Below are 26606 nucleotides of genomic sequence, written 5' to 3' on the forward strand. Positions count from 1 at the left end.
ATTTATAAAAACTGTACAAATAAGCCTGAGTGGTATCTGCCAATATTTATAACCACAAGAAAAAGGAACCTACTACTGTGCTAGAAAAGTAGATTCAAACTTTTCTGATGACATCCACTCTCCCATGAATATGGCCAAACTGAACTACAGGAAAGGATGCATCAACAGAAGAGTGTCCACTAGAAAAAAACTGCACTCATGTTTCCAATAAGGCATGAAAATATTTTCCAACACAAGAGAGCATTGTTTATGTGACCCCAGAGCTATAGGAAATACCTGTGCAAATATTTGTAGAATTTACCTTTCAAACGTTCTGGAGAAGATCAGACTGTAAAGAAACAAGATGACACCATGGCTTCCTTCTCCTTTGAACTATTCGAAAAACAAAGGAAAAACACGTTTGCATAAACGTGATGCATCTCTGTGTATCTGTGGGCATGAATTCAAGGATTTACACCTGAGAGATTTTTTTCTAGCTGCCGAAAGGACGGTGGGAGCTCTCTCTGCTTCCCTAGGTCACGTCCACCCTCAGATGCATCCTCTTTCCTTGCTTCAGGCGTGCCAATGGCACCATCATTCTCTTGGTTTTCAACCTCTCTTTCCTCCACTTCTATCATGTGCTTCTCTTCGAATCACGGCTAAGACATAGTGTATACTTCCTCTCCATTTTCCAGTGTCTATCCTAGCTCAGTCCCTCAGAGCTACTCTGGCTGGCCCTTATCCAGCCTCCCTCAGTCAGTGCACCCTTCCTCATCACCCTTTTAAACTCAGGGGGAGCAGAGGAGCTTTCTAGAAATAGCTTTGGAGTTATACAAACCTGAGTTCAAAACCAGTTCTACTATGCTGACTCCAGCTTCTTTAAGTCTCAATCTCATCTGCAAATGTAGATAAAAATACCCTTTTCCTAGGATTGTTGCAAAAGTTAAATGAAATAATGCACAGGACCTACCTTAGTTCTTAGAACATGCTAGAACCACAGCAAAATTACTGTCTGTCCCTCTCTAAGGCACTTCTCCCTGTCTCTTTTCTTGGCCAGGTTACTTTTCTGCTCCGAACTTTCCAAAGGTGCCCTGTGAGCTCCAGGATAAAATCCATCCCCATTCAGGGCCTCTCAATGGTTGGCCTTATCTTAGCTTTGTGTCAATACTCTACCTGCAGAAAAGAAGCTCCTTGGCTGGCTTTCAAAGTGCCCAGGCTTAAAGCCTCTTCTTTAAAGGCATTATATTAGGAAGCCTTCTGCTAAAATGCATGCACTTTTCCTTTTGTGGATTAATTTGTCCCCTTCACTATCTGTGCCCTTGCAGGGGCTGGATCTTCAGGCAGGAGAAGAAATTTCAGTGCCCACAGAAGCCAGATGGGAACCCAAATGGGTGTACGGCAGGGCGTGAGGGAAACGGGGAGAGGTGGGGCCCGAGGCAAGGGAGAGCACTTGTGTGTCAGTTTCCTGTTGCTGCCTTAACAGACAACCACAGACGTGTTGGTTTAAAACCACAGGAATCACTACCAAACGTAAAATAGATAGCTAGTGGGAAGCAACCGCATAGCACTGGGAGATCAGCTCTGTGCTTTGTGACCACCTAGAGGGGTGGGATAGGGAGGGTGGGAGGGAGATGCAAGAGGGAGGGGATATGGGAACATATGTATATGTATAACTGATTCACTTTGTTATAAAGCAGAAACTAACACACCATTGTAAAGCAATTATACTCCAATAAAGATGTTAAAAAAAAAAAAAAAAAACCACAGGAATCCATCATCTCACAGTTCTGGAGGTTAGACGTCCAGCCCTGGTGTCACTGGACTCCATTCAAACTGCTGGTTGGCCTGTGTTCCTTCTGGAGGCTATGATGTCTCCTAGCCTTTTCCAGCTTCTAGAAGCTGTCCTTATCCCTTGGTTCATGACTCCACATCACATAGCCTCTTCTCCTCTGCTTCCCTCGTCACATCCCTTTTTCTGAATCTCCTGCCGTCCTCTTTCTCTTATAAAACCCTTATGATTCATTGGGCCCACCAGAAAAATTCAGAATAATCTCCCCATCTGAGATCTTGAACTTAATCACATCTGCAGAGCCCTCTTTACCAGTTAGGTAACATCATTCAGTCTATCACAACTTGTCTAATGGGAGTCACTGCTCCCTTTATCAGCTGATTGAAGACATGCTAGAATACAGGCCTAGTGCTGTCAGATTTTCTGATTTTGGGTGGGAGTGGGGGGGACCTAAACATTTAGTTTTTGCGTGTGGTTTTTTTTGTTGTTGGTTTTGTTTTGTTTTGTTTTTTGCTGCTCTGTGCAGATTGAGGGGTGGCTTAACCTTAGTTCCCCGACTGGGGATTGAACCTGTGCCCTCAGCAGCGAAAGCGAGGAGTCCTAACCACTGGACCACCAGGGAATGCCCAAACATTTAGGTTTTTACGTGGAATTTTCTGATTATTTTTGACGTTCATCAACTCAAGTTTTTAAAAATACACCACCATATGAGCTAATGCTGCAGATCCTATGTGATCGATGTATTAGTTTCCTAGACCTACCCTACAAATGGCCAGAAATTTGAATGGCTTGAAATAGTAGGAATTTATTCCTTCACAGTTCTGGAAGCTAGAAGTCTGAAATCAAGGTGTCAGAGGCGGGCCATGCTCTCTCTGAAGGCCTTAGGGGAGGATCCTTCCTTGTATCTTCCTAGCTTCTGGTGGCTGCTGGAAGTCCTTGGTGTCCTTGGTTTGGGAGGTACGTCACTCCAGTCTCTGCCTTCATTGTCACATGGTGTTCTCCCTGCATGTGTCAGTGTCCATGACCAAATTTGTCTCCCCTTATAAAGATACCAGTCATTGGATGAAGGCCCACCCTAATCCAGCATGACCTGATCTTAACATGATTACATCTGCAAAGAAACTCTTTCCAAAAACGAACACATTCACAGGTACTGGGGGTTAGGACTTAAACATATCTCTTTTTTGGGGAGAGGGGAGATGCAATTCAACCCATAATAACAACAGGCCTACTGCCCACATGTAACCCTCAGACCTCTAGCTTGTGATCTCTGCCTGAAGACAGGGCACAGAACTGCTTCATTTTGATAGTGAATGGTGTTTGATAAAGGTCTGGATGGGGGCTGATCACACATGCAGCCCCGGTTAGGGAGTGCCCTTCAGAGGAATATCTATGCATCAAGATGCCCCCTCACTCAGGAAATGGTGCCAACCCTTTCCCCGCGTGGCTATGGTAATGGTCAGCTTGGGTCCGCTTGACACGACTCTTGTGCAAAGCTCACCTGCACCATGCAGTCTGATTCTGCTTCCTTTCATTACTTATTCCAGCTCAACTCTTAGTCTTTTTTTAAATTTTATTTTTTAAATTAATTTTTATTAATTAAAAATTATTTTAAAAATTAAGCATAGTTGATTTACAATGTTGCGTTAGTTTCTGCTTTACAGCAAAGTGAATCAGTTGTACATATACATATATCCCCTCTTTTTAAGATTCTTTTCCCATATAGGTCATTACAGAGTATTGAGTTCCCTGTGCTGTACAGCGGGTCCCCGTTATCAACTCTTAGTCCTTGAGGGGGAAAACCTATGTATAGCTCTAGCTCTAATCGTCTTATTCTCAACTCTGGCTACACTTAAGAAGCCCTTGCAGATGTGATAGACTTTCTTATTGAATCAGACTCTCCCAGGTCTGAGTTGAAGAGATGGAAGACAGAGAGGGAAGGGTTTGCCTCTGTTTGCTGGCAGAGTCATTTCTTACATGGTTCCTCTCCATGCAGCCCCATTAAACATCTCCCTCTACCACAAAGAGTCCCTAAGCAGGCTTCTAGCTTAACATTTCATGTCAGGTATTTAAAATCTATCATATAGCTTTCATTAGTTTTGTATTGCTGCTGTAACAAATTACCATACATTTAGTAGCTTAAATAATACAGATTTATTATCTTACAGTTCTAGAGGTTAGAAGACTGAAATGGGTCTTACTGGCCTAAAATCAAGATGTTAGCAGCCCTGCGTTCTTTCTGGAGGCTCTAGGGGAGAATCTGTTTCCTTGCCCTTTCCAGCTTCTAAGCAGCCCTGCCCACGTTCCTTGGTTCACGGCCCCCACCTTCGACCTTCGATGCCAGCAACAGTGGGTGGTACTCTTTTCACATCGCATCAGTCTTCCCCTCTCTTATGCCTTCCTCATCCACATTTAAAGTCCCTTGAGATTACACTGGGCCCACCCGGATAATCCAGGATAATGTCCCTATTTTAGAGTCATCCGATTAACAAGCTTAATTCCTCTTTACCATGTAATGAAACATTCACAGGTTCTAGGGGGTAGGGTACGGACATCTTTCAGGGGACCATTCTTCTGCCTACCACATAGACCCAAGAGAGGGTGGGGGAGGAAGGTCTGGGGTAACTAGTTTAAGCAAGATCATATGGCTAGTGTGTGGCTGGGAACTCATGCCCAGGTTTTCTGTCCCTATGACCTTTGAAAGGAATGGGGTTGTGAGTTTCATGAATCAAATTTTCCCTTTCCATACTAGCCACCTTTATATGGCTTCATGGTTACTCTGCAAATTGTCCTCTGCTACATTGTAAGGTTCTGATTCTTTCGAAAATCAACTTTCATTTCTTTATCCACAGAGGAAACTTAAAAAAGCACCTTCCGTTTTCCACCATCCCTATCCCCTACTTTGTGTCCTTCCCACACAGGAGGTGGGGAAGATTCATTGCAGGGGAGGGCATTGTGTGGAAGGTGCTGATAGAAGACGTGAAAGGGGGCCACCTTTTTCAGACTGGAAGTCATTTTTTTGAGCCAATGTGAATGGCCATTTTGGCAATTTAGACTACCATTTTTGTGTTTTATCCCTTAGATGAGGCAAGGCTGCTCTAACATTTTATCTTCCCATAAAAGCAATCTTATTGTATATGCCCTCTATAGTATTATTCTCTGGGTTTGATTAGCCAAGGAGAAAGGCATTTGTGAGTGGGCCTGTGTGTGATCTGGCCTCTTTCTAGATTGTGGGGAGGGAGAGACGGGTTTCTCTTTCCCTCATTCTGCCCTCTCTTAGTCCTCAAAATGACCTGCTTTTCTTAACAAGCATCATTAGAAATACACTTTATAAAAGGAAGAAGATTCCTGTAAGATCAATTCAACATAAAGGAATTATCTCAACACTTAAACACTTACACACTGTAAATGATCATAGATGAATTTCTCAGTGGCTTCCTTCTCTAAAAGTTCAAACAGCTGGAGCTATAAATCAGAAATAGAAGATAAAAATGAAACAGAGGATGAAAGTTATATCTAGAAGATGTCAACTCACTGTTAGTACCTCAAGGGAGTTCTTTGTTTCCTTGCAAAATCACATTGCTAGAAACTGACGTGTTATCTTACACAAGGCCATGTAAAACATACATGGTAGGATTGGGTGGCCACTGGCTTCACTTTTACATTCCTCAGTTTTAAACCAATATGGTATCTGGAGCAGGAAAACTGTAAACAGATTTTTCCCCTAATAGGTAGAATTTAGCCAGGTTTAAAAGAGTGGCTATGGAAATGGAGTTTATGATAATTTCAGGCATGGGATATTCTTTAAAAAATTTTTTTTGTTGAAGTATAGTTGATATACAATATTATATAAGTTACAGGTGTACAATATAGTGATTCACAATTTTTAAAGGTAATACTTCATTTATAGTTATTATAAAATATTGGCTATATTCCCTGTGTTGTACAACATACCTTGTAGCTTACTTTATATATAATAGTGTGCACCTCTTAATCCCCTACCCCTATGTTGCCCCTCCCCTTTCCCTCTCCCCACTGATAACTACTACTTTGTTCTCTATGTCTGTGAATCTGCTTCTTTTCTGTTGGGTATGGGATATTCTTGATCATGGTGAATTCTGGAAGGAGAAATTCACAGCAGGCACCTCTATTTTGACTGCTTGGATTACGTATGCCCTTGACCCTTGCCCCTCTGTCAGGTACCTTTGGCCACATCAGACGCTTACATCATGGAGGTCCACCCAGGGGCATCAGTTCCACCTCCATTTCCATGGTGAGTCTAATACTCACCCAGGCTTCCTCATCCTCTATCTGGCAGGACAGGCAGGAGTGCACTCACCCGTTCAGTGACACCGTCCCCAGAGTAGTCAGGAGTCGGGGCGACATAAGCGTCCTCGGTGACAAGGCAGATGGTGGCTTTCCGAGCTGCTCCTGCGGCCCACAGGGCACCCGCGAGCGCCGCAGCCAGCACGTGGTCCTGCTCCCGCTTGCTTGTCGCGCGCAGACTTCAACACAGGAGGAGGGTAGGGACACATTGCAACGAATGCCACCTGGCTGAGGGCCTGGGCCTCTACTTTCATGAACCCTTCTGAGTACAGGATGGGTCAGTTTGGTTCCTTCGTCAACCTTCACCGTGAGAACATTGTGGAGGGCCTCATCCTCTCTGCCCACCCCGAACGGGCATCCTCACCCCAGAGCATTAATCCTCTGGGCTCTCCACTGATCCCACCCGGTGCATTACTGCCCCTGCTGAATCCCAACACTGTCTTCTCTCCTGAGCTCCAGCCGGGCTCCATCCAAACTCTCTAACCCGATAACACAGGCCCTTCCCAAGTGCAACCCCAAACAATCCTTCCAGTTTTATCTCCCAGGTTTCCATTTTGCAAACCCTCTGCCCCAGATGGACTAGCTCCCTGGACATATTTTCTGCATTCTGCCTCCATGCTTTTTCTCATGTACTTGTCTGCCTTTAATATGCAAGTTCTGTCTGTTCTTCCTGCCTGATCACATCCTATGAATCATTTGAGGCCGACTTCCCCCTTACTAACTTGTAGTTTACACTCATCTGGCCCTCACTGGGCCCAGAATTGTTCTAAGCACCTAACACATATTACCTCATTTAATCCTTATGACAACCTGCGAGGTGGATGCTATCAATATTATTAGTCCCATTTTAGAGATGAGGAAAGGAAGACAGGGAGGTTGAGTACTCTGCCCCTGGTCATTCACCTTTAAAGCAGTAGAGCAGTGATTTGAATGCAGGCAGTGTGCCTCCTGACTTAACCGTTAGATTGTTCTTAACCATTAGATTCCATCAAATAATCCCAGTGGGTGAGACTTCCCCGGAAGTGGGAGCCAATCTTTACATCACAGACCTTTCCTATGCTCATTTTCTAAATGTTTAACATTGACAACTGTTGTCCTGATGAAGAAACACATGACAGAGGTTAGTGAATGAACTCATGATTTATAGCAGTGGTCCCCAACCTTTTTGGCACCGGGGACTGGTTTCATGGAAGACAAGTTTTCCACGAGCAGGTGGGGGGAGGTGGTTTTGAGATGATTCAAGCACATTACATTCATTGTGCACTTTATTTCTATTATTATTACATTGTAATATATAATGAAGTAATTGTACAGCTCACCATAATGCTGACGGGAGGTGGAGCTCAGGCAGTAACGCCAGCGATGGGGAGTGGCTGTAGATAGAGATGAAGCTTCCCTCGCTTGCCCGCCACTCGCCTCCTGCTGTGCGACCTGGTTCCTAACAGGCCACCGACCGCCGCTACCAGTCTGTGGCCCGGTGGCTGGGGACTCCTGATTTATAGAATCCATCTAGCTCTATGGTGATACCGAAATGAGTAGCAGAAGCCTCACACTCCAAGACCCTTGTCCAAGGTAGAATGAGAGTAAAACAAAGTGCTGTGAGACTACGGAGGGAGGAGGGAGAACTTGTGATCGGGAAGGTTCAGGAAGGCTTCATGGAGCAGGTCGATAATAGCAATTACGCATTGCCATTTATGTAATACCTGCCACATGCCAGGTACTGTGCGAAATGCTTTCTCTTCATGTAGCAAATGTTGTATGTGTTCCATCTACATTCCTTGGGATCGCTTTTACTCAGTTGGTGGACATGGCCCCCCCCACCCCTTGCTTTGGGTACTGCTGCTAGTGGCTCCTACTTTTCAACTTTCTCTGAAGAACTGGAGCCACCTTCCCTGGAAGTGACTGGGAGTTGTGCCACGTTCCCATACGAGGGTCCATAGCGGATGCCTGATGAGGGTGGGAGGTGAAAAGGCCCCGCCCCCTTATCTGAAGGTGGAGCAGTTGTCCCCCAGAGCCCCCATGGATCAGGCAGAGGCTAGACACCCCTGGAAGCCACACGCCTCCCCTGCTTCTCCTCCTTCCCTAGCCTGCTTCCCTGCTCCCTTAGGGGTTTCTCCTGCGGGCGTTCATTCCCTTAATAAATCACCTGCATGAAGAATTCCCATCTCTGGCTCTGCTTCTAAGGAAGCTGGCAATTCACGTTCTTAGAATAGATTAGACATTCAGTTCCTGTTTTGGGTGATAAGTTACCCTGCCTGAGGGAAGGTAGATGCCTTTTAATTATTTCTGTTTCCTCTAATATCAACCATAGAGTCTTACACATGATAGGGGTTTATTAGCATCTAAGAACAAAATAATTTGAACTGATTTTTTAAATAGGCAACTACCAAACACTGTACTTTGTCAGCGTGATTAAATAGGAGGCTGAATCCTTCATTTATTAGGTTTGTCATCACCCCCTTTTGCTCTCTCTCTGGAACTGTTAGGTTGGGACTTCCTATCAAATGTTGTCAAGTAAGCCTATCTGGAGACCTGGTGCTTCATTTTCTCTGTCAGGGTGCTCTGCAGTGGAGCATAAAAGCTGTCAGTGTTACCCCTGCAACTGAACATTGAAAGGGACTCTGGAAGAGCTCTGCCTAGTCATGAAATTCAGTCTCTCTGGGAGAGCCAGAGCCACTTCTGTCTTACGAGGCAAGTCCTCTTATGAGGCAAGTCCCCTTCCTGAGGCAACCTGGGGGATTTTCCCTGGTGGTTATTTAGCCTATAAAGGTTCTCGGGAAATGGGTAATTCTTTTCAAATACTTCTCATAGGCCTCTTACCTGAGAAAGTTACAGTCTTTTCCCTTCCTTGTAAACAACAGATATTTAATGATGGAGCCTTGTACAGCCATCTGAATGCTTCGGGCACCTCCCTGAGAAGCGGAGGGTGAATAGTGAGGAGCAGGGCTTTACAATGGTGGTGGAAGCCTCAGGGCCCACGTTATAAAAGAGAAGTCTTGGAAATGGATGTCATTATTTATTCTTCTCGGCAGCCTTTTCCCTTCTGGCACACAGCATCCCCTAGGCTTAGGGAAGGGCCACTGTTCTCTACATGTGCCATCCCTCCCCATGGGCTGTGGCCGGGTGCCATGGCTGGGCTAGAATCTGCGATGACTAGCTTCTCTGTGGAGCTCCATAGACTGGCACCCCGGGATGCCTGGCCCCTCCGCCCCACCTTCACTGGGCTCGTGCCTCATGTCCAACTGTTAGATTTGCAGGAGGTAAGGAACTAGTCGGCTAGCTCTTGAAATTCTGCCTGGCTAGGGATCCATGATTTGATTATTGAGGTTTTAAACAAGCCAGAAAGAAACTCCTAGATCTCTTCCTGCCTTTAAATTCTTAGGAATGCTTAGGACCTGGAGAAAAGAGCCAGGAAAATGAAAATTTGGAAGAGGGTGGGGGGGAGTTTGAGACTTTGTGACATCCTAGATAGCGTGTCATAATTTTCAATAGCCTGTTATCATTTAAGGTTAAATTTTAAATTGTCGATATGTTTCCACAATATGATGATAATGAAAACACGCCTCGTATGGAGGAGGATGGAAGGAAACACAGACAGGGAGCATGGGATTAGGACTTTAAAAAATTATCACCTGCTATTACCTTTCCCACTTCCAAAGCGAAAGCCAGGTCAGAAAAAGGATCATGAAACCAGAAATAGGCCTCTGTCCAGTCAGAGCTGAAGACCTGGAGTGTATTTCCAAAGAGGCTCTGGCGCAGTTTCTGAAAAGAGGGGAAATAAATGGTTCAAACAAAGAGAATTCTTCCTAGACACAAGCCCTCAGCAAACAGACTTAAGCAAGGTGGTGAAATCGTGGAGGAGGGCCGGTCCCCTTCCTAGAGTCAGGTTCACGCATTACTCTATTCCCTGATTGTAATTGTGCAGCTCTGTGCAAAAGGTTTGCATAGGGTTCACTTAGGACATTTTATCCTGAAGGCTGAGAGTGTCAACTCCACACCTTGTTTTCCCCATCCGAGTTCTGTCTCTGTGTCTGTCTCACCTTCCATTGCCAGCCATCTTCCCTGTACCCCCTTAAGATCCGTGACGGGCGACTGCTCTCTCCTTATGCCTCTCATTCCTCTAACCATGACTCTGTAACTCCTATCTCTCCCACATTTGGGTCTTTCTCTCTTGCTCCAGAAAAAAGGAATAGGCAGGACTCTGATTCCAGTCTGAGTTCAATAGTGGTGTAAATTGGTATTAAACAAGCAGTCTCTGTTTTTTGGCCCTAGAATCTTTAAGTTTTTTTCTGGATACTCTGCAGCATGTTAAGGTTGGAGACGGTCTTTTAGAAAATCCCAGAAAACTGGGTACAAGCCTTTGTAAACCAAACCCATGGCAAAAAGGGAATCCCTTTATAATCAGAGGCATATTAATCATTCGGCTTGTGCTAGGTCCTGTGTGGGGTATGGATATGGAGAGAGAACTTCCGACTGAAGTACTCAGGAAGGCTTCGTGGAAGAGGTGGCATTTAAACTAGGCTGGCAGATGGCATCTAGCATTTATTGAGTATTTTCTACGCACCAGGCACTGGGCTAAGTGCTTTGCATTCATTATGTTAATTTAATTCCTTGAGAAAGGTACTGTTATCATCTTCCTTTTACAGGAAAGTATTTGCCTAAGGTCACCCAGCAAGTCAGGCAGAGCTGGTATTCGCACCCATTCTAACACCACTGATCCGCCTCCCCAACTTTAATCCTGTATGTGCCATCCTTATAACTGCTGTCATTTTTGTATGCCAATGATTATTGAATTAATATTTCTCATTAGCTTGGGCCATTCTTTTATAACTTAGAAAACATTTATTTAAAGCATTTCTTCCTTCCTTTCTTTCTTTCTTCCTTTCTTGGTAGGGAGGTTGGCAGTTTCTCTATTTCAAATCAGTTCACCGTCATTAAGAGCTTACAAAGGGTCAGATATATGCATTATCTCATTTAATCCCCATTTCACAAGGAAACATTTATTTAAATAAATAAATAAATAAAGCATTTATTTAAAAGGACACTTTTTACCACATCCTTAAATGAGAATCAAAATCACTTGCCATAATAAAAAAAAAATAGAAATAAAACGATGTTATTGGATTATGCTAGAAACCGTTGCCTGTGAAAGCTCTGACTGAGCCCTGCACTCTTTGTAATTAAAAAGGGAGATAAGAGGCGTTAAAGAGGTGTGAATGTGTGCTGTCCTTTACCCGGTCTTCTCCCTGGCCTGCCAGAGTGGAGAAGGGGCTGACTTTCCCACGAGGTAACCCAGTGCTATTCAGTGTCACTTACTGCCATATCCCCAAAGCACCCCATGCTCCAGCACAGACACGTGTCCCACACGCTGTGACAGACCTCACAGTGGTCTGTCGCCTGTAAAGGTGGGGAGGCTGGGTAGAGAGAGAGATCTGCAAACGCACACGCATGGTACCAGGGTATCCAGCAACAGTGAGTAGTTCACTGGGTCTAGAACACTGTGTGTTCTGGGGCCACAGGGCAGGAAGTCAGTGGAAGCTCAGAATGGAAAGTGCCTTGGGTCTGACCCTGGAGGGCTTTGAATATCACACTCAGGCATTTGGAGCCAGTTGAAGAGTGTGGACAAAAGGAACATGGAGCCCACCTGGTCCAGAGCCAGGGTACCTCTTCCCAGCTGTGCATAGCACGGGCTCTAATGGTTTCCAAGAAGGACAGATGCAGGAGAAGCATGCATCTGGAACGGTCTTCCCCATCTCAAACCAGGGTCTGGTTCCATGGCTGGAGTTTACTTCCTGGCCACCTCTGCACCCACCCTCAAAAGGAAAGATTGCCTCTACAGAGAAATAGAGACAGGTGCATTTCAGAATAAGCAAGAGCCTAGAATTGCACCTGAAGGAAAATTATCTGTCCGGTGTACATCAAGGAGAGGGGGCAGAAAGCACAAAGGCTGCTCTTGGGAGACGCAGACTCGGTGTGCACCTTAACCAAAGAGGGCCACCACCCCAGGACATCCCCAGCAGAGCACTGAATATGGACAGAAAGTGTCTCCCTGACATCAAGAATACACAGAAGAAAACGGCTCGCTCCTGACTCCAGGGTTGAGAAGCCCCAGCTCTGCTCCTCGCCAACCACATGAACGGGCACAGATTGTCAAACCTCTCTAAGACTTTCTTTGCTTATCCTGAAATGGGGATAACCCCTGCTCTGTCCCCATCACTGACGTTGAAAGCTATCCCTGCAAGAGGAGAAGTATGGAAAGGATTGTGGGAACCGTAAGTGCTGTTATTACCTTTGTGAAAACACAGCCTGTCTACACTGGAACCTCTTATGCTGCATGGAAGAAAGTCCCAGAACCAGATGGAAAAAGACCAGAGACTGGCGGGAGTGAGGGAGGAGAAGCCATGGATAATGTGACAGACTAAGACAATTGTGGCTAAGAAAGCTTAGAATTCAAATTCAATTAAAAAAATTCAGTAAGCCAAATCAAACTCCCGTTTCTGTTGCCAGCTGCCCCCTCCAACGTAGGGAGTGCCGCTGTCCAGATTCACCTCGGGAAGGCCTAGAACAGGGGGACTGCAGGCTTCTCAGGGAGCCCCCAGTGTCCAGGGTGGCAACAAAGATGACTCACCTTACTTACGTAACACTGACTTTCTTTTTTTTCTTTTCTTTTTTTTAAAATTTTTATTGGAGTATAGTTGATTTAGAATGTTGTGTTAGTTTCTGCTGTACAGCAAAAGTGAATCCGTTATACATATACATATACCCACGCTTTTTAAGATTCTTTTCCCATATAAGTCATTACAGAGTACTGAGTAGAGTTCCCTGTGCTGTTCAGTAGGTCCTTATTAGTTATCTATTTTTTATATAGTAGTGTGTATATGTCAATCCCAATCTCCCAATTTATCCCTCCTCCCAACACTGACTTTCATATCCATATAATTTATAACAAGATTAACCTGACACATAGTCAGTGATACATGTATGTTGTTGTGCTGCCTGGTAACTAGACACAAATGGTAAATGGTCCTAATAAATGACTCTAATGATTGTTATTATTTAACACAATCAAGCACGGTTTTTCTCTCTTCACTTTGTTAGTTTTCCAGGAATACCTCTCTTCCCTGATTGCTGTGATGACGATAATGATGGTGATCATTCTCTCTCTGTCTCTCTCTGTCACACACACACACACACACACACACACACACACACACACACACACACACACAGGTCCTGGATCATTCTTCCCAACAGATTTCATTTCCTTACCCTGACTGCCTGGTCCACTGTCCCTGGTCTTAGAGGGACCTCTTGTGACCACCTGTCCCCATCCAGTCCTCTCCCACATGCTTCCTGCCCACAACTTGAAGTAGAATAATTCTCTTTGAAGCTCCTTCCCTCAATCATTTCCTGCTTTATAAATTACTGGACCATCATGGAATCAGAGAGTTTAGAATTACTGCATCCTAAGAAGACATTTCTAAACTAGCCCATCAAATAGAGTGGTAGTCTCTTGACCTGGCTGGGTTCACCATCGATTTCTCAGCATCTGGTGCAGTACCTGGTACAGAGTAGGCTCGCAAGAAGTAGTTGTTGAATTTTTAAAAATCTGATTCGGCTGTCTTGTTTTACAGTTAAAGGACTTGGGGCCCAGAGCAGTGAAGTGGTATGCCCAAGGTCACATGTATAGTAAATGGTAGTGCCAGGAATCAAATGCAAGCCTTTCAACTGGTACCAGTCACGGTCCCAGCAGGAAACAGATGGCAATCAAGTCAGGATAATTAACTTGAGGAAACTTTAATTCAGGGACCATTTACAAAGATGTGGGCTGCATGTGGGGCAACAACAGTGGCTAATGCAGGGTCCCAGGGTTAGCAAGAGTGAGAAGTTTTTACGTCCCCGACATCTGGAGGGGTGGAAGGGAGAAGAGAGTCCTGGGAGAGGACTGCCTTCTGAGGAGAGGGATTCAGTCAGCTTTGCACACCTGACTTCATTCCCTTCCATTCCTCCAGGCTCCCTCAAGGGCTCCCATTGGTCAAACTCAACAGGAAGTCAGAGGAGGGAGCCCTATTGATGGAGTGAGTACAGCTCAGTCTCCAGCACAGAAAGCAGGGCGGACAGGGGTAGATTATGCTTCTGAAGGGGCACACAAATGACACCCACTGCCCTGTACAGAGATGCCTCTCTTGGGGATCTCCCAGAGGCAATGAATTAATTAATTAATTAATTAATTAAACATCTACTGAGGACCATCTATCAGCCAGTCCTATGTTGGGGTTACCAGGCTGTGCTTCCTGCTCCCCTAAAGCCAGCCCATTGCCTGTTACCCTCGATTAGAGCTTCATTCTTCTGGTTCTCCCCCAGAATATTTTGATCTCCCAGTATTACAGTTTTAATATGATCCTGCTGGGTGATATTGCAAATACACTAGGGGTTTGTTTATTGGCTGCTGATAAAAGAGGCTATAGGAATGTGTTCCAGGCTGGGTCCTGCAGAAGGGCCTGACTGTGGAGGAGGATGAGAAACTCCTGCTGGTGGAAAGCACAGGGGGGAAAGGGGTGTTGCTGTGGACGAGCCCAGAGGAGGACCCTCACCTTCTCCAATGATCCCACCTGGGCCAGCAGCCTTGCCCGCCATTCATGACACCACACACACTATAAGACGTGAGGCTGGGGGAAGGAAGAACCCTGTGGTATTGGAAATAGGGCAACACAAAGCGAGAAACAGGAGAGCTGGGGAAAGCAAAGGGGCATTGGCTGCTTTGCCCACTCCCTACTTTCTCAGCAGATTCCCAGCAAAACGTGTGTGCCAATGTCATGAAATGCTATGAATCGCAATTCCAAATGGAGGGGGGAAATGAGAACAGCAGAATGACAACGAAAAGCACTCTCATGTGAGTGCTAGGATCCAATCGCTCTAATAATTTGCCAGGCGGCTGCACGGCCAAAATGTCAATTAGAATTGGTCAAGCATCCAAACTGCCTCCCTGGACACGAGTATTCAGAATCCCAAGGCTCATCATCTTGAAATCCCAGGGTGTGTTTAATTAATGCTACTGTTATTTAAAGGACACATTATCATCTGGTCCTCATAATGGGAATATGTCCAAATTTGGTTTTTTTTTGAAGAAAAATCAGTTCTCTTTGCTTCTGGGACTTCCTGAACACTCCATCAGGTCTGACTCTTTCGTCTCCCAGCCTTTTCCAAAGGGAGAGAATTACCTTGGAAAAGTCACTGAGGAGGTCTCCAATTGCATCACGTCTGTGTTTGCAGACAAGTGGGAGAATTCAGACCCAGACTCTCCTGCCTCCACTAAATAGAGAGGAACTAGAAGACTTTGGAAACACCTGTGAATGCCTTTTTTTCCTGTTTTTAAAATGCATGACGATGTTTTTAGAAATAGATTGTCCATTCACATGGTTCAAAATCCAGAGGGTACAAAAAGCTATGCTGAGAAGACTCCCCCCGACCCAGGGCTCTTGCGCCTCTCCCTCCCCCTACTGTTACATCGTAGGAAGTCTTCTGGAATTTCTGTGTGCATATACAGGCAAATACGGTATCAGTGTAGAATCACAGTTTTCTCTATTTTCCATACAAAAGGTAGCCTATTTCCTGATATGTGTAGATTTTAAAATGACATTCTCCATAGAAACTCATTAGTAGCCAATAACACTTTTTTATTCAAGTGTTCATTAAAAACCTTTTACAGTAAAATATGGATACACTCGGCCCTCTGTATCTGCGGATATGGGGGGGGGGGTTGCCGATGGTATTAGGCCATTTTATATAAGGGACTTGAGCATCGGAGGATTTTGGTTTCCTCTGGGGGCTCCTGAAACCAATCTCCCGAGGATATTGAGGGGCGCTGTAGTTGCTCTAACTACTGTTTCTACAGCACAGTGTAGGCGGAATAACCACTGAGGCTGGAGATGCTAATAGGATTACACATTACCTGTCTTCATTACTCAAAAGGAGAGTGATGAAGACACAAGTTAAGGCACCGTCCAGGGACTTTGAGGCCAGTGAGCAAAGTGCAGCATCTCAAGAGAGCCCTGCCGGCCTGTCTTCCTGTGACATCTGGCATTGGAGCACACGAGGGTAAGTGGCTTGAGGCAGAGAGATCTGTGAAGATAAGAAAGAGCACGTGGGCCTCCCAGCACGTTTGTGCCGCAGCTACGGCAGTGGAGAGGGTTGCTCTGTGAAGCCTGTAAGGATGTGCATGATGAAAAAGAACACGGGGGCTGTAGTCCTTGTGTCTGATGTTCCGTCTGGGAAGCCTCAGGAACAGCTACACGGAGGGTTGGAAATATGCAGTCAGGGCCAGCCTGGCCTCTGGGCTCGAAAAGCAGGTGGAGACTGTGAGGTTTCCCCAGAGGGGGTCTGGCCCCCACTCCTGCCTCTCATCAGGGACCCTGCCTGCAGGGCACAGACTACATGGCAGGTCTGACCGTAGGGCCTTGTTGGTCTTTGCCCAGATGACCAGGCTGGTCCCGGGTGGGCTCTGCAAGCGTGCCCAGGTGCAGGGCAGCGTGTCCTCAGGAAGGAAGTGCTTCTTCCGACTTTTGTCCTTAGGGCCCCAAGGAGAGGTCTCTGCCTAAGTATTTAGAATGTGGTCTGGAGGTTGAGGAAATGGGGTGAATGTGGGAAAACTGTCCCTAGAAGCCCTGATTTTCACTATGATTGAAAGGGCCATATTACAGAACAATCCTATTGGAGGGATCTCTCACCCTCGCTGGTGCTTTTTCCCTGCCTCGACCCCTGGCTTCACTTCCCCAGTTCCCGATCATGCCTCTTTGACCACGACAGCTGGTCCTTTGGCCATTCGCCAAGGCATTGCCCCCAGCCCATGCAATGGGGTGCGTCTGGGTCTCTGCCTCAGCCCCTCTCCCCAACCCTGGTCAAGTTTTGAATGGAACAAATAGTCCCTGGGAACAGTAGCTTCCAGGTCATCGGGTTCTTTTCAAATCTCCTTATTAGTTGGCAGCCCCAGGGAACGCTTCTTTCTTGAGATCATCTCTTTGCCCCAGGACTGGGCCTGGAAACGTGCCCCCATCTCTCTCCCTCCTGCCCACACAGGACAGGGGTCCTGTCTCCCACATCTACCTCGTCTTCCACCTTTGCAGTCCTCCCCATCTGCCCTGTCCTACCTTATATGGTAAATTATTTGAATTTAACTCCCTCATGGCTTCACACTTGACTGTCACACTGAGGGAGTAAATAGAGAGGCTGAAAGTTTGGGAGGAAAAGCCTGTAACATCACCGGTGTCCTTGAAAAATACCATAAATAAGTCATTTTAATTATATTCGCCTTTTACCAGTAACCACCGTCTGTAGTCTTATCTTCCATAATACTCTCACATGACAGCAGATAAGATTCCCCAGCCTCGTTGTTTGGGGAAGATTATGTTTCATTTCATGTTTAATTGACAAGCTATACTTACCGTGGCCACTGCTAGGGAGATAGGAAAGCCGCCCGATTTTGAAGAGATGGTAGAGGGTTTGGGAATAGAACAAAGGCTACTTGATGGCCACTGTCCGTGTCCTTTTGGCTGAGGTATTCCCGTTCCATCTTCAGTTTCACCGGCAGATATATGGTTGCCTTCGCGATTCTGTGTAAAATGCCACCACCAAAAAACAAAGCAAACAGAGCTGGTGATGACCTTTTTTCCCCTCTTTTCTCTCTTTCTCTCTGAGATATCAGTGTTCAGAAAATGTTGTCTCCCTTTTAAAGATGTCTGAAAATTTTCATAAATAGCAATAAAAGAGGCAGAAAAATCCCAGTGTCTGTGTCAAAAGGGTTTCTCCTAAGTTTTATGTGACTCGGAGAGGTTAAGTGTAACTATGGAAACATAATTAACGCTATCAAGACCTTGACTTGAAATTATGTTTATAGAAGAATGTAAATGTCACTGTCTCTTGTTTTGAGAAGGCAACATTTTATAAACAATGAGTGAATCTTCCAGTCTATATGAAGTATTTGTCATTTTGTTGTTAACTGACCAATAAACAAAGTCAGGTTACCTCCTTTTAATTCTCTCAGATTCCTGTTGCTTAGCAAGTGAATATAATAATTTTCTTCCTTAAAAAAATCCACCCCCTACCTTTAAGAAAAAAATCCATTTTTCCTTTTCTTAACTGATTCTTACGGCATTTAAATATAAGTTAGCATTGATTCTTCTTCCAATTTACTTCTATCCTAATTTCATGAAACAAATTTGCCCAGTTGGTAGCTGAAACATGAAGGAAACTGCCTTCCTAGTTTTTCTGGATTCCTAGAGGCTAAGATGCTTTCTTATCTCAGAAACACAGCATCCAAGTCACAGACTACTGGTGGGATAAGATGCATTTCGTAAATCACATGGGAAATCTTTACATTTTTGGCAGGGGGTTTCCCCCACCTCGTGTAAAGCATAACTTGACATTTATTTATTTTTTCCTTGCAAAGATTGTTTTATCTTTTGACTATTCTATTCCCCCAAATGATAGCTAGCTCCATTTAATACTTTCAGGACTAAAATAGAAGTATTATCTCCCCAATTCTAATAGACTGGGTAAGAGAGTTTCAGCACAAATAACAAGGCTTTTGATCACAGGTTACTGGGAGCAAGGTGCTTTAGTGTTAATAGTTAAAATATTAATAATTCAGTTGTTTGATTGTATCATATATTAGTGCCAAGAAAATCACCTTAATATTTTATGCTGTGTTTGTTCAGTGATTGAATTAATATCTGAAACACAAAGTCCATTACCTTCTAACCTTTTCAGGTGACATGAGAGAAAAACATCTTTCATCTTATACTGTATAACAGATTTTAAAATACATTTTAACACCTGAATTCAGTCATCTTTTCCTTATTTGAAGATGGTAAGGAAAACAATTTTTCAGAAGCTGAATCAAGACAGTAACTATTTTCAGAACGACTTTTCTTCAGGATCACTGAAGCACTTGGGTGTCAGAATCTAGTGTTATTTCACAAGTGTAGGAACTCTAGATTCTCATATATTTTTTTCTAAAATAATAACCACATGTGCTTCTAATGATGAAGAGGAGCTCAGGTCGGTGCTCTGTGGAGACCTAGATGGGTGGGATGGGGTGGAGGGCGGGAGGGAGGTCCAAGAGGGAGGGGACATATGTATACATATAGCTGATTCACTTCATTGTACAGCAGCAACTAACACAACATTGTAAAGCAACTATACCCCAATTAAAAAGAAAAAGTAGGAAGAGATTTTTATGAAAAAAGAAAGCGCAAGAAAAGATCTTCAACGAGGTTTCTAGTTTTGTGTTTTCACACATTAAATGCTGGGTGCCTGAGTGACATTATGCGCACAGAATAAATGCAGATTATGCTGTTAATGTGATTGTTTTGAAGAAGCAGCTAGAGGAAAACACACTAGCTTTGAGGAAAATAATTACCTGAGAAGTTGTATTATTGGTTCCCAACCTATAAATGAAAGAGAGAAAACATCAAGAAAATTACTCACTATGTTCAACCCTTATACCCTCAAACCTCTTCAACTTCAACCTTGCTAGGGATGGCTCTTTCTGCAAACAGTTATACCTGAAGCATTTAAAATGTAAATCTGTAACGGACACTTCTCACGTGGGAAGCGTAAAAGCTGATTACTTAAACACCTAAAATCCATCTGGTTCTAGAGAAATGAGAAAATGAGAACATCTTACCGGTGATAACTAAAGATTTCCCTCCACTTGTCCAGAAATGAAATCTTCCTAGTTATCTCCTCTAAATCCAGCTCTTGGGAGCTCTGTTCCCGGTCCGAGGGCTCCATAGCTGTTTAGATAATGTAAGGAATTAGAAGAAGGAAGTTGTTCAGGTGGGAGAGAGAGGGCTGGCAGTGAAGTGAGATGGCTGGCATAGATACCCAGGTGGAGTGTGTGCAACCCCTACTTTTTGACCAGCAAGGAGATCATGCCACCCAGTTGCAGCTTTGGGCGTTTTGTAAGCCCCTGCTATCAGATCATGATTAAACTTTCATTAGAGGTAGAATACTTTTGCGTTTTTCTTCACTGTATGGGCGCCATGAATGTTTAATCCAAGACACAGATTTATAAACAAAGGGGCTGCAATTACTTACCTGTATCAAAGCAACTGGGATAATTTAACCGATGAGAGATACCATGCTGGGGGAATGTGATAGCACCTTATTCTGTGGTGCCTCCTTGGAAATACGTAGTCAAAGAGGATAAAAGCCATCATGCTGATACTGAAAAATGATAGCAACTACTATTGGGTAATACGTAGGCCGAGGAAGAATCTGGCCAAAGGATATTTGATATAGATTTTAGTCCACAGAAATAGTACACAATTTGAAGAGGGACTGGTTTGATTTGTTTTGGGGAGAAATTTAAAAGTATGTCTCTTCCTATTGGCTGAATGAATTGTAGCTGTAATAACTGGCATAAAAAAGAATATTGATGGTTGTGTCGGTTAATTTTATGTGTCAACTTGCTAGGCTATGGTACTGAGTTTTTGGTCAAATACCAGTCCAGATGTTGCTGTAAAGATATTTTTTAGATATGATTAACATTTAAATGGTAGAATTATGGTTTCTCTGGGTATATGCCCAGTAGTGGGATTGCTGGGTCATATGGTAGTTTTATTTTTAGTTTTTTAAGGAACCTCCATACTGTTCTCCGTAGTGGCTGTATCAATTTACATTCCCACCAGCAGTGCAAGACGGTTCCCTTTTCTCCACACTCTCTCCAGCATTTATTGTTTGTAGATTTTTTGATGAGCGCCATTCTGACCGGTGTGACAGATGAATGGATAAAGAATATACAATGCAATATTACTCAGCCATAAAAAAGAATGAAATTGGGTCATTTGTAGAGACGTTGATGGTTCTAGAGACTGTCTTACAGAGTGAAGTAAGTCAGAAAGAGAAAAACAAATATCGTATATTAACACATAAATGTGGAACCTAGAAAAATGGTACAGATGAACCAGTTTGCAGGGCAGAAATAGAGACACAGATGTAGAGAACAATGTATGGACACCAAGGGGAGAAAGTGGGGGTGGGAGATGGTGGTTGTGGTGGGATGAATTGGGAGATTGGGATTGACATGTATACACGAATATGTATAAAATGGATAACTAACAAGAATCTGCTGTATAAAAAATAAATTAAATAAAATTCAAAAATTCAAAAAAAAATTTAAATTGGTGATTTTGAGTAAAGCAGATTATCCTTTGTAATGTGGGTGAGTCTTATCCAATCAGCTGAAGGCCTTAAGAGAAAAGACCAAGGTCCGCAGAGGAAGAAGGAATTTGGCCTCTAAACAGCCTTTAGACCTGAGCCTGCAACATCAACTCTTCCCTGGGCCCCCAGCCTGCCAGCCTGCCGTGCATATTTCAGACTTGCCAGTCCCCACAATCATGTGGCCAATTAGTTTAAGGAAATATATATATATATATATATAGAGAGAGAGAGAGACCCACATGTCCTATTGGTTCTGTTTCTCTGGAGAACCCTGAGAAATACAATAGTTTTATCAAAACAAATAATAATGGTTACCAGAAAAGGGTTCCTGTCTTTTCTGACCTAAATTGGACCTCTTCAGCAGGAGGTCACTTTCTCTATGACATATCTGATCATGAGTTTTGTGAAATTCTGGGAATACTAAGAGGTCAAAGCAAAGAGGCTATGTGGATTTATGATGACTAGAGTAGTCAGGGCTGAGGGGACTGGTTATATATTGAAACACAGCAAGTCACCACATCAACCAGAGGCAGATTTAAATGTCCACAGTTTTGCCTGGGAATGCTCTACTCCAGTTTCTTAAACTAACTTTTAGTGATTGCTTAACCATTTCATATTCACAGGTCTCATAAACTTCCACCAGGTTCAGTATTTTTATTGTAAACATAAGAGGCATAAAGAAATCCTTCCTTATTTCCCTCCTCTAACCATACATCCTCCTTTAAAAAAAGCTTTACTCTGCTTTCCTCTTTATAATTTTATAGTTTTAATGGTGGCATCAGTATTTAATATTTATTGGGCACCCCCTAACCCCTGCTGTAGAAAAACAATGAAAATACTTGATCCTTGCTCTCAAATAATATAAAGGTGAGAAATGTCTTGGAATTTCCAATTTAGAAAGTCATATTAAAAAATTAATTCTGGATCTACCATTTAAATAATTTAACAACCCTAAACCAAGAAAGAAGAGTAGCTGAGAAAACTATTTTTCTTAAGAATCATTATTAAGTCTGTATATTTGGAACTATGTCTGTGTCCTGGTTTACAGAGAATTCTATAAAGGTAGAAGCATAAGCCCCATTGACTAGACAACTTACTAATGCACCATTCTGTTGGGTTCAATAAAATATTTTGAGTACTTCCTGTGTGCCAGGCACTCGGAGATGCCAAGGTAAGATGTGGTTCTTGCTCTTTCTAGCAGAAGAAACAGGCACACAGGGAGGGGAAAATGCTGTGAGAACAGTGGCTTGGGGCTGTGGGAGCACAGGGGGCAGGTAGGAGAGCAGAGTGGTAAAGGGCATGGCCTCTGGGCCCCAGCTGCTTAGTTTTGAATCATGGTTTCACCACTTGCTAGCTGTGTGGCCTTGGGCAAGTTATTTAACCTCTCTGTGCCCAGTTTATTCATCTGTGAAATGGGGATAGTTCCATATCTTTACCATGTTGAGACTTCTAATCGATGAAAACGGTATATCACTCTACTTAATGTAGATCTTATTTATCTTTCCATTGTTTAATCCTTAAAAATAGAATCCCTGAACCAAATGATATGGTTATTTTAAAGAGTTTTGCTACTGCCAAATTTTGTTCTTTTTTGTGAGCATTCCTTGCCCAGCCCCTTTTGTTCCTTATATTTCTAAGTTGGAATTCATGGTCCCATTCTTTTCAATCAAGAAAGTGCTGTCTTTACTACCCTTCCTTTCTTTTTCTTTTCAGTTAGATGTTGATAAGAGTTCTATAAATGGAAAGGGCTGGCCTCTGGACTACACCAGGAGTTAAGAATGTGACTCAGCTACATCCGGAGGAAGACACTGCTCTCTTGGGCATTTTGTCAAAAGACTTAGGGTAGGAGCTGGGCGTAGAAGTAGGGTGGAAAGAAAAGATGGGATTGGGGGATCTCGAGCCAGATCTGGAGAGATAGGGCAGGAAAGGTGTACACAAATATGTAGAATTTGGGGTTATCCCCCTCACTTTTTAATACCTTTGCCCCCACCCCATGGCACATGAAGTCACCTAAATCTCCTGTCCCAACACTGCCCATGATGCATCAAAGGATTGGGCCTGAATACAGGGTTTCATGCAGCAATGGATCTGCAGCAGCAAAAGGAAAGAGTACAAAGCAGCGGCCATGGGGTAGGAGGGAAGTTTTGCAGCCCTGCAGTGGGGCAGGGGGATGGTGCAGGGTCTGAAATCCTTCACCTGTAAAGGAAATACACTATGTAAGTGCAGAAACCTGTGCCTGAATCCATTTGCTTTCTTTCTTGATAATTTTGAAAAATAATACCAATGATTTCATGAGAAAAGCTAGTTTTTATTTCAAACTTGGAAATTAACATGTAAACATTTAATGTTATTAACATTTGCTATAGGTTCCCAGAAAACTATGACTGATCTTTACAGTATTTACTCAGTTCATCCTTATGGTCAAATTTGAAGACCTTGGGCTTGCAAGCATTTTGACCGGCTTGAAAAATTATCCCCAACCTTTCTTCTTGCTGTTTCTACATGAGACTTTATAAACAGAAATCTGGAAGCAGAATTTTAGAGCCTTTCGATTTTTTTTCTTAAATAAAATCTTGTTAGTGTTTAATTAACCTTACTCCTGGAAAGCACTTCCTTAGGATTAAGTTAAATCCTTTATGGTTTAATTATCATTCATTTTCTTTAGTTCTTCTTTCTGTGGAGATGGAAATTTCCTGATTATAGTCCTTCCTTAAAGAATTCTGCCAATCCACTGGAAACTAGAAGATAGTTGATATATTCCCCTTTTGTTCTTTGGTGGTGTGGTAAGGAAGAGAAAGAGGGTGTCAGGCCCAGGGTCAAATCCCAGGGCCTCTCCCATGACCGTAACCTTGGAGAAGTTATTTAGTTTCTCTGAGCTTCACTTTCCGTATCTCCTTTGACTTACCTCACAGAATCATAATGAATATGACCTATGCGAAAACTCCTAACCTTTAGCCAATGTTTTCTTGCCTCTTATATATTAAAAATTCTCCTTTCAAAGTTTTACTTTTTCCTGCCTTTACGCATTCTAGGGGTGATAGCACAGGCTCGGGATAGAGCTAGAAGTCAGAAAGTCCTAAAGTATGAAGACTGGGGCATTTTGTCCCTCAGTCAGTGGCCATGAGGTCATTGGTTGGTCACTTAGTCACTGGTATGGGCCACATTCCTCCTCCAAAAGGTCTTAAAGACCAATGTGGTATAATGGGATATACATATTTGGTCTTTGTCCCCAGTTCCTGTCAAACCTTTGGAATTTCAATTGTAGAACACCTAGGTGGTGTTGGAGAAATAGCGAATTAGTTGGTTTGGGGAAAAAAAAAAATCTCTCATCTGGTGTCAGAAAGAATCTGAGAACCAGCATTTAAAGCACATATCCTGGAGTCAGATTGGGTGGGAATCTTTGCTCCTCTGTTATATTAGTTATCTATTGCTGCACAAGAAATTACCACAAACTTAGCAGCTTAAAACAATACCTATTTACTATGTCACAGTTTCCCCCGCTCAGGAGTCCAGACATGGTTTAGAATCCTCTGCTCAATGTCTCACAAGGCTGCAATTAAGGTGTTCGCCAGGCCTTGAGTTCTCATCTAGACTCAGAGTCCTCTTCTAAGCTCACATAGTTGTTGGCAGAACTCATTTCCTTGTGACTATAGAACTTATTTCTTCAAGACCAGCAGGAAAAAGGGAGGCTCTGCTGCTTCAAGTCTCTGATCTTGGGAAAAGCCTAAGCTCTCTTATAAAGGACTCACTTGATTAGACCAGGTCCACCCAGAAATATCTCCCTTTTGATTAATTGGAAGTCAGACTGATTAGGGACCTTAATTACATCTGCAAAATTCCTTCACCTTTGCCATATGAGGTAACATAATGATGGGAGTGATAGCCCACCACCTTTGCCATAGTCTGTTGGCTTTTTCAGATGGTCTCTTTCTTGTGTGAGTTGTGTCTTTCAAGGAATTGGTCAATTTTATTTCAGTTATCAAATTTGTGAGCATAGAGTTGTTTATAGTATTCCTTTATTATCCTTTTAATGTCCATGAGATCTGTAGTGATGTCCCCTCTTTAATTTCTTTTTTTTAAAAATTTTGATTTATGTTAATTATTATATATGGCTTATATCATCATACGTAAAAAGTAACCAAGCAGAATTTTAAAAGCCCTTAGCTATTATACATTATCTACTCACTTCTTCTTTTTTATTTAACATCCTTATTGGAGTATAATTGCTTTACAATGGTGCGTTAGTTTCTGCTTTGTAACAAAGTGAATCAGCTATACATATACATATATCCCCATATTTCCTCCCTCTTGCTTCTCCCTCACACCCTGTCTATCCCACCCCTCTAGGTGGTCACAAAGCACCAAGCTGATCTCCCTGTTCTATGCAGCTGCTTCCCACTAGCTATCTACTTCACATTTCATAGTGTATATATATCCATGCCACTCTATCACTTCGTCCCAGCTTACCCTTCCCCCTCCTCATGTCCTCGAGTCCATTCTCTACGTCTGCATCTTTATTCCTGTCCTGCCCCTAGGTTCTTCAGAACCTATTTATTTATTTATGTATTTTTTAGATTCCATATATATGTGTTAGCATACGGTATTTGTTTTTCTCTTTCTGACTTACTTCACTCTGTATGACAGACTCTAGATCCAACCACCTTACTACAAATAACTCAATTTCTTTTCTTTTTATGGCTGAGTAATATTCCATTGCATATATGTGCCACATCTTCTTTATCCATTCATCTGTCGATGGACACTTAGGTTGCTTCCATGTCCTGGCTATTGTGAATAGAACTGCAATGAACATTGTGGTAGATGACTGTTTTTGAATTACGGTTTTCTCAGGGTATATGCCCAGTAGTGGGATTGCTGGGTCATATGGTAGTTCTATTTTTAATTTTTTAAGGAACCTCCATACTGTTCTCCATAGTAGCTGTATCAATTTACATTCCCACCAACAGTGCAAGAGGGTTCCCTTTTCTTCACACCCTCTCCAGCATTTATTATTTGTAGATTTTTTGATGATGGCCATTCTGACCGGTGTGAAGTGACACCTCATTGTAGTTTTGATTTGCATTTCGCTAATGATTAGTGATGTGGAGCATCTTTTCATGTGTTTGTTGGCAATCTGTATATTTTCTTTGGAGAAATGTCTGCTTAGGTCTTCTGCCCACTTTTGGATTGGGTTGTTTGTTTTTTTGATATTGAGCTGCATGAGTTGCTTGTATGTTTTGGAGATTAATCCTTTGTCAGTTGCTTCATTTGCAAATATTTTCTCCCATTC

The 26606-nt window shown here is 43.2% G+C and overlaps 1 protein-coding gene across 1 annotated transcript in view; it reads right to left on the minus strand.

Moving 5' to 3' along the window:
- MINDY4B (MINDY family member 4B) overlaps positions 1 to 19885 on the minus strand; it is a 40301-nt gene extending 20416 nt beyond the window's left edge. Inside the window, exons 1-8 of the mRNA XM_068545628.1 lie at positions 19779 to 19885; positions 19512 to 19539; positions 17536 to 17703; positions 9737 to 9856; positions 8915 to 9006; positions 6108 to 6273; positions 5168 to 5233; positions 302 to 372 (exon numbers count right to left, since the gene is read on the minus strand). Coding sequence (XP_068401729.1) covers positions 302 to 372; positions 5168 to 5233; positions 6108 to 6273; positions 8915 to 9006; positions 9737 to 9856; positions 17536 to 17703; positions 19512 to 19539; positions 19779 to 19885 — 818 coding nt within the window. The remainder of the gene's footprint in view (positions 1 to 301; positions 373 to 5167; positions 5234 to 6107; positions 6274 to 8914; positions 9007 to 9736; positions 9857 to 17535; positions 17704 to 19511; positions 19540 to 19778) is intronic.
- Between the last annotated feature and the right edge of the window lie 6721 nt (positions 19886 to 26606).

Source organism: Eschrichtius robustus, chromosome 6, assembly GCF_028021215.1.
Source record: "Eschrichtius robustus isolate mEscRob2 chromosome 6, mEscRob2.pri, whole genome shotgun sequence".
In the NCBI taxonomy this organism is placed as follows: domain Eukaryota; kingdom Metazoa; phylum Chordata; class Mammalia; order Artiodactyla; family Eschrichtiidae; genus Eschrichtius; species Eschrichtius robustus.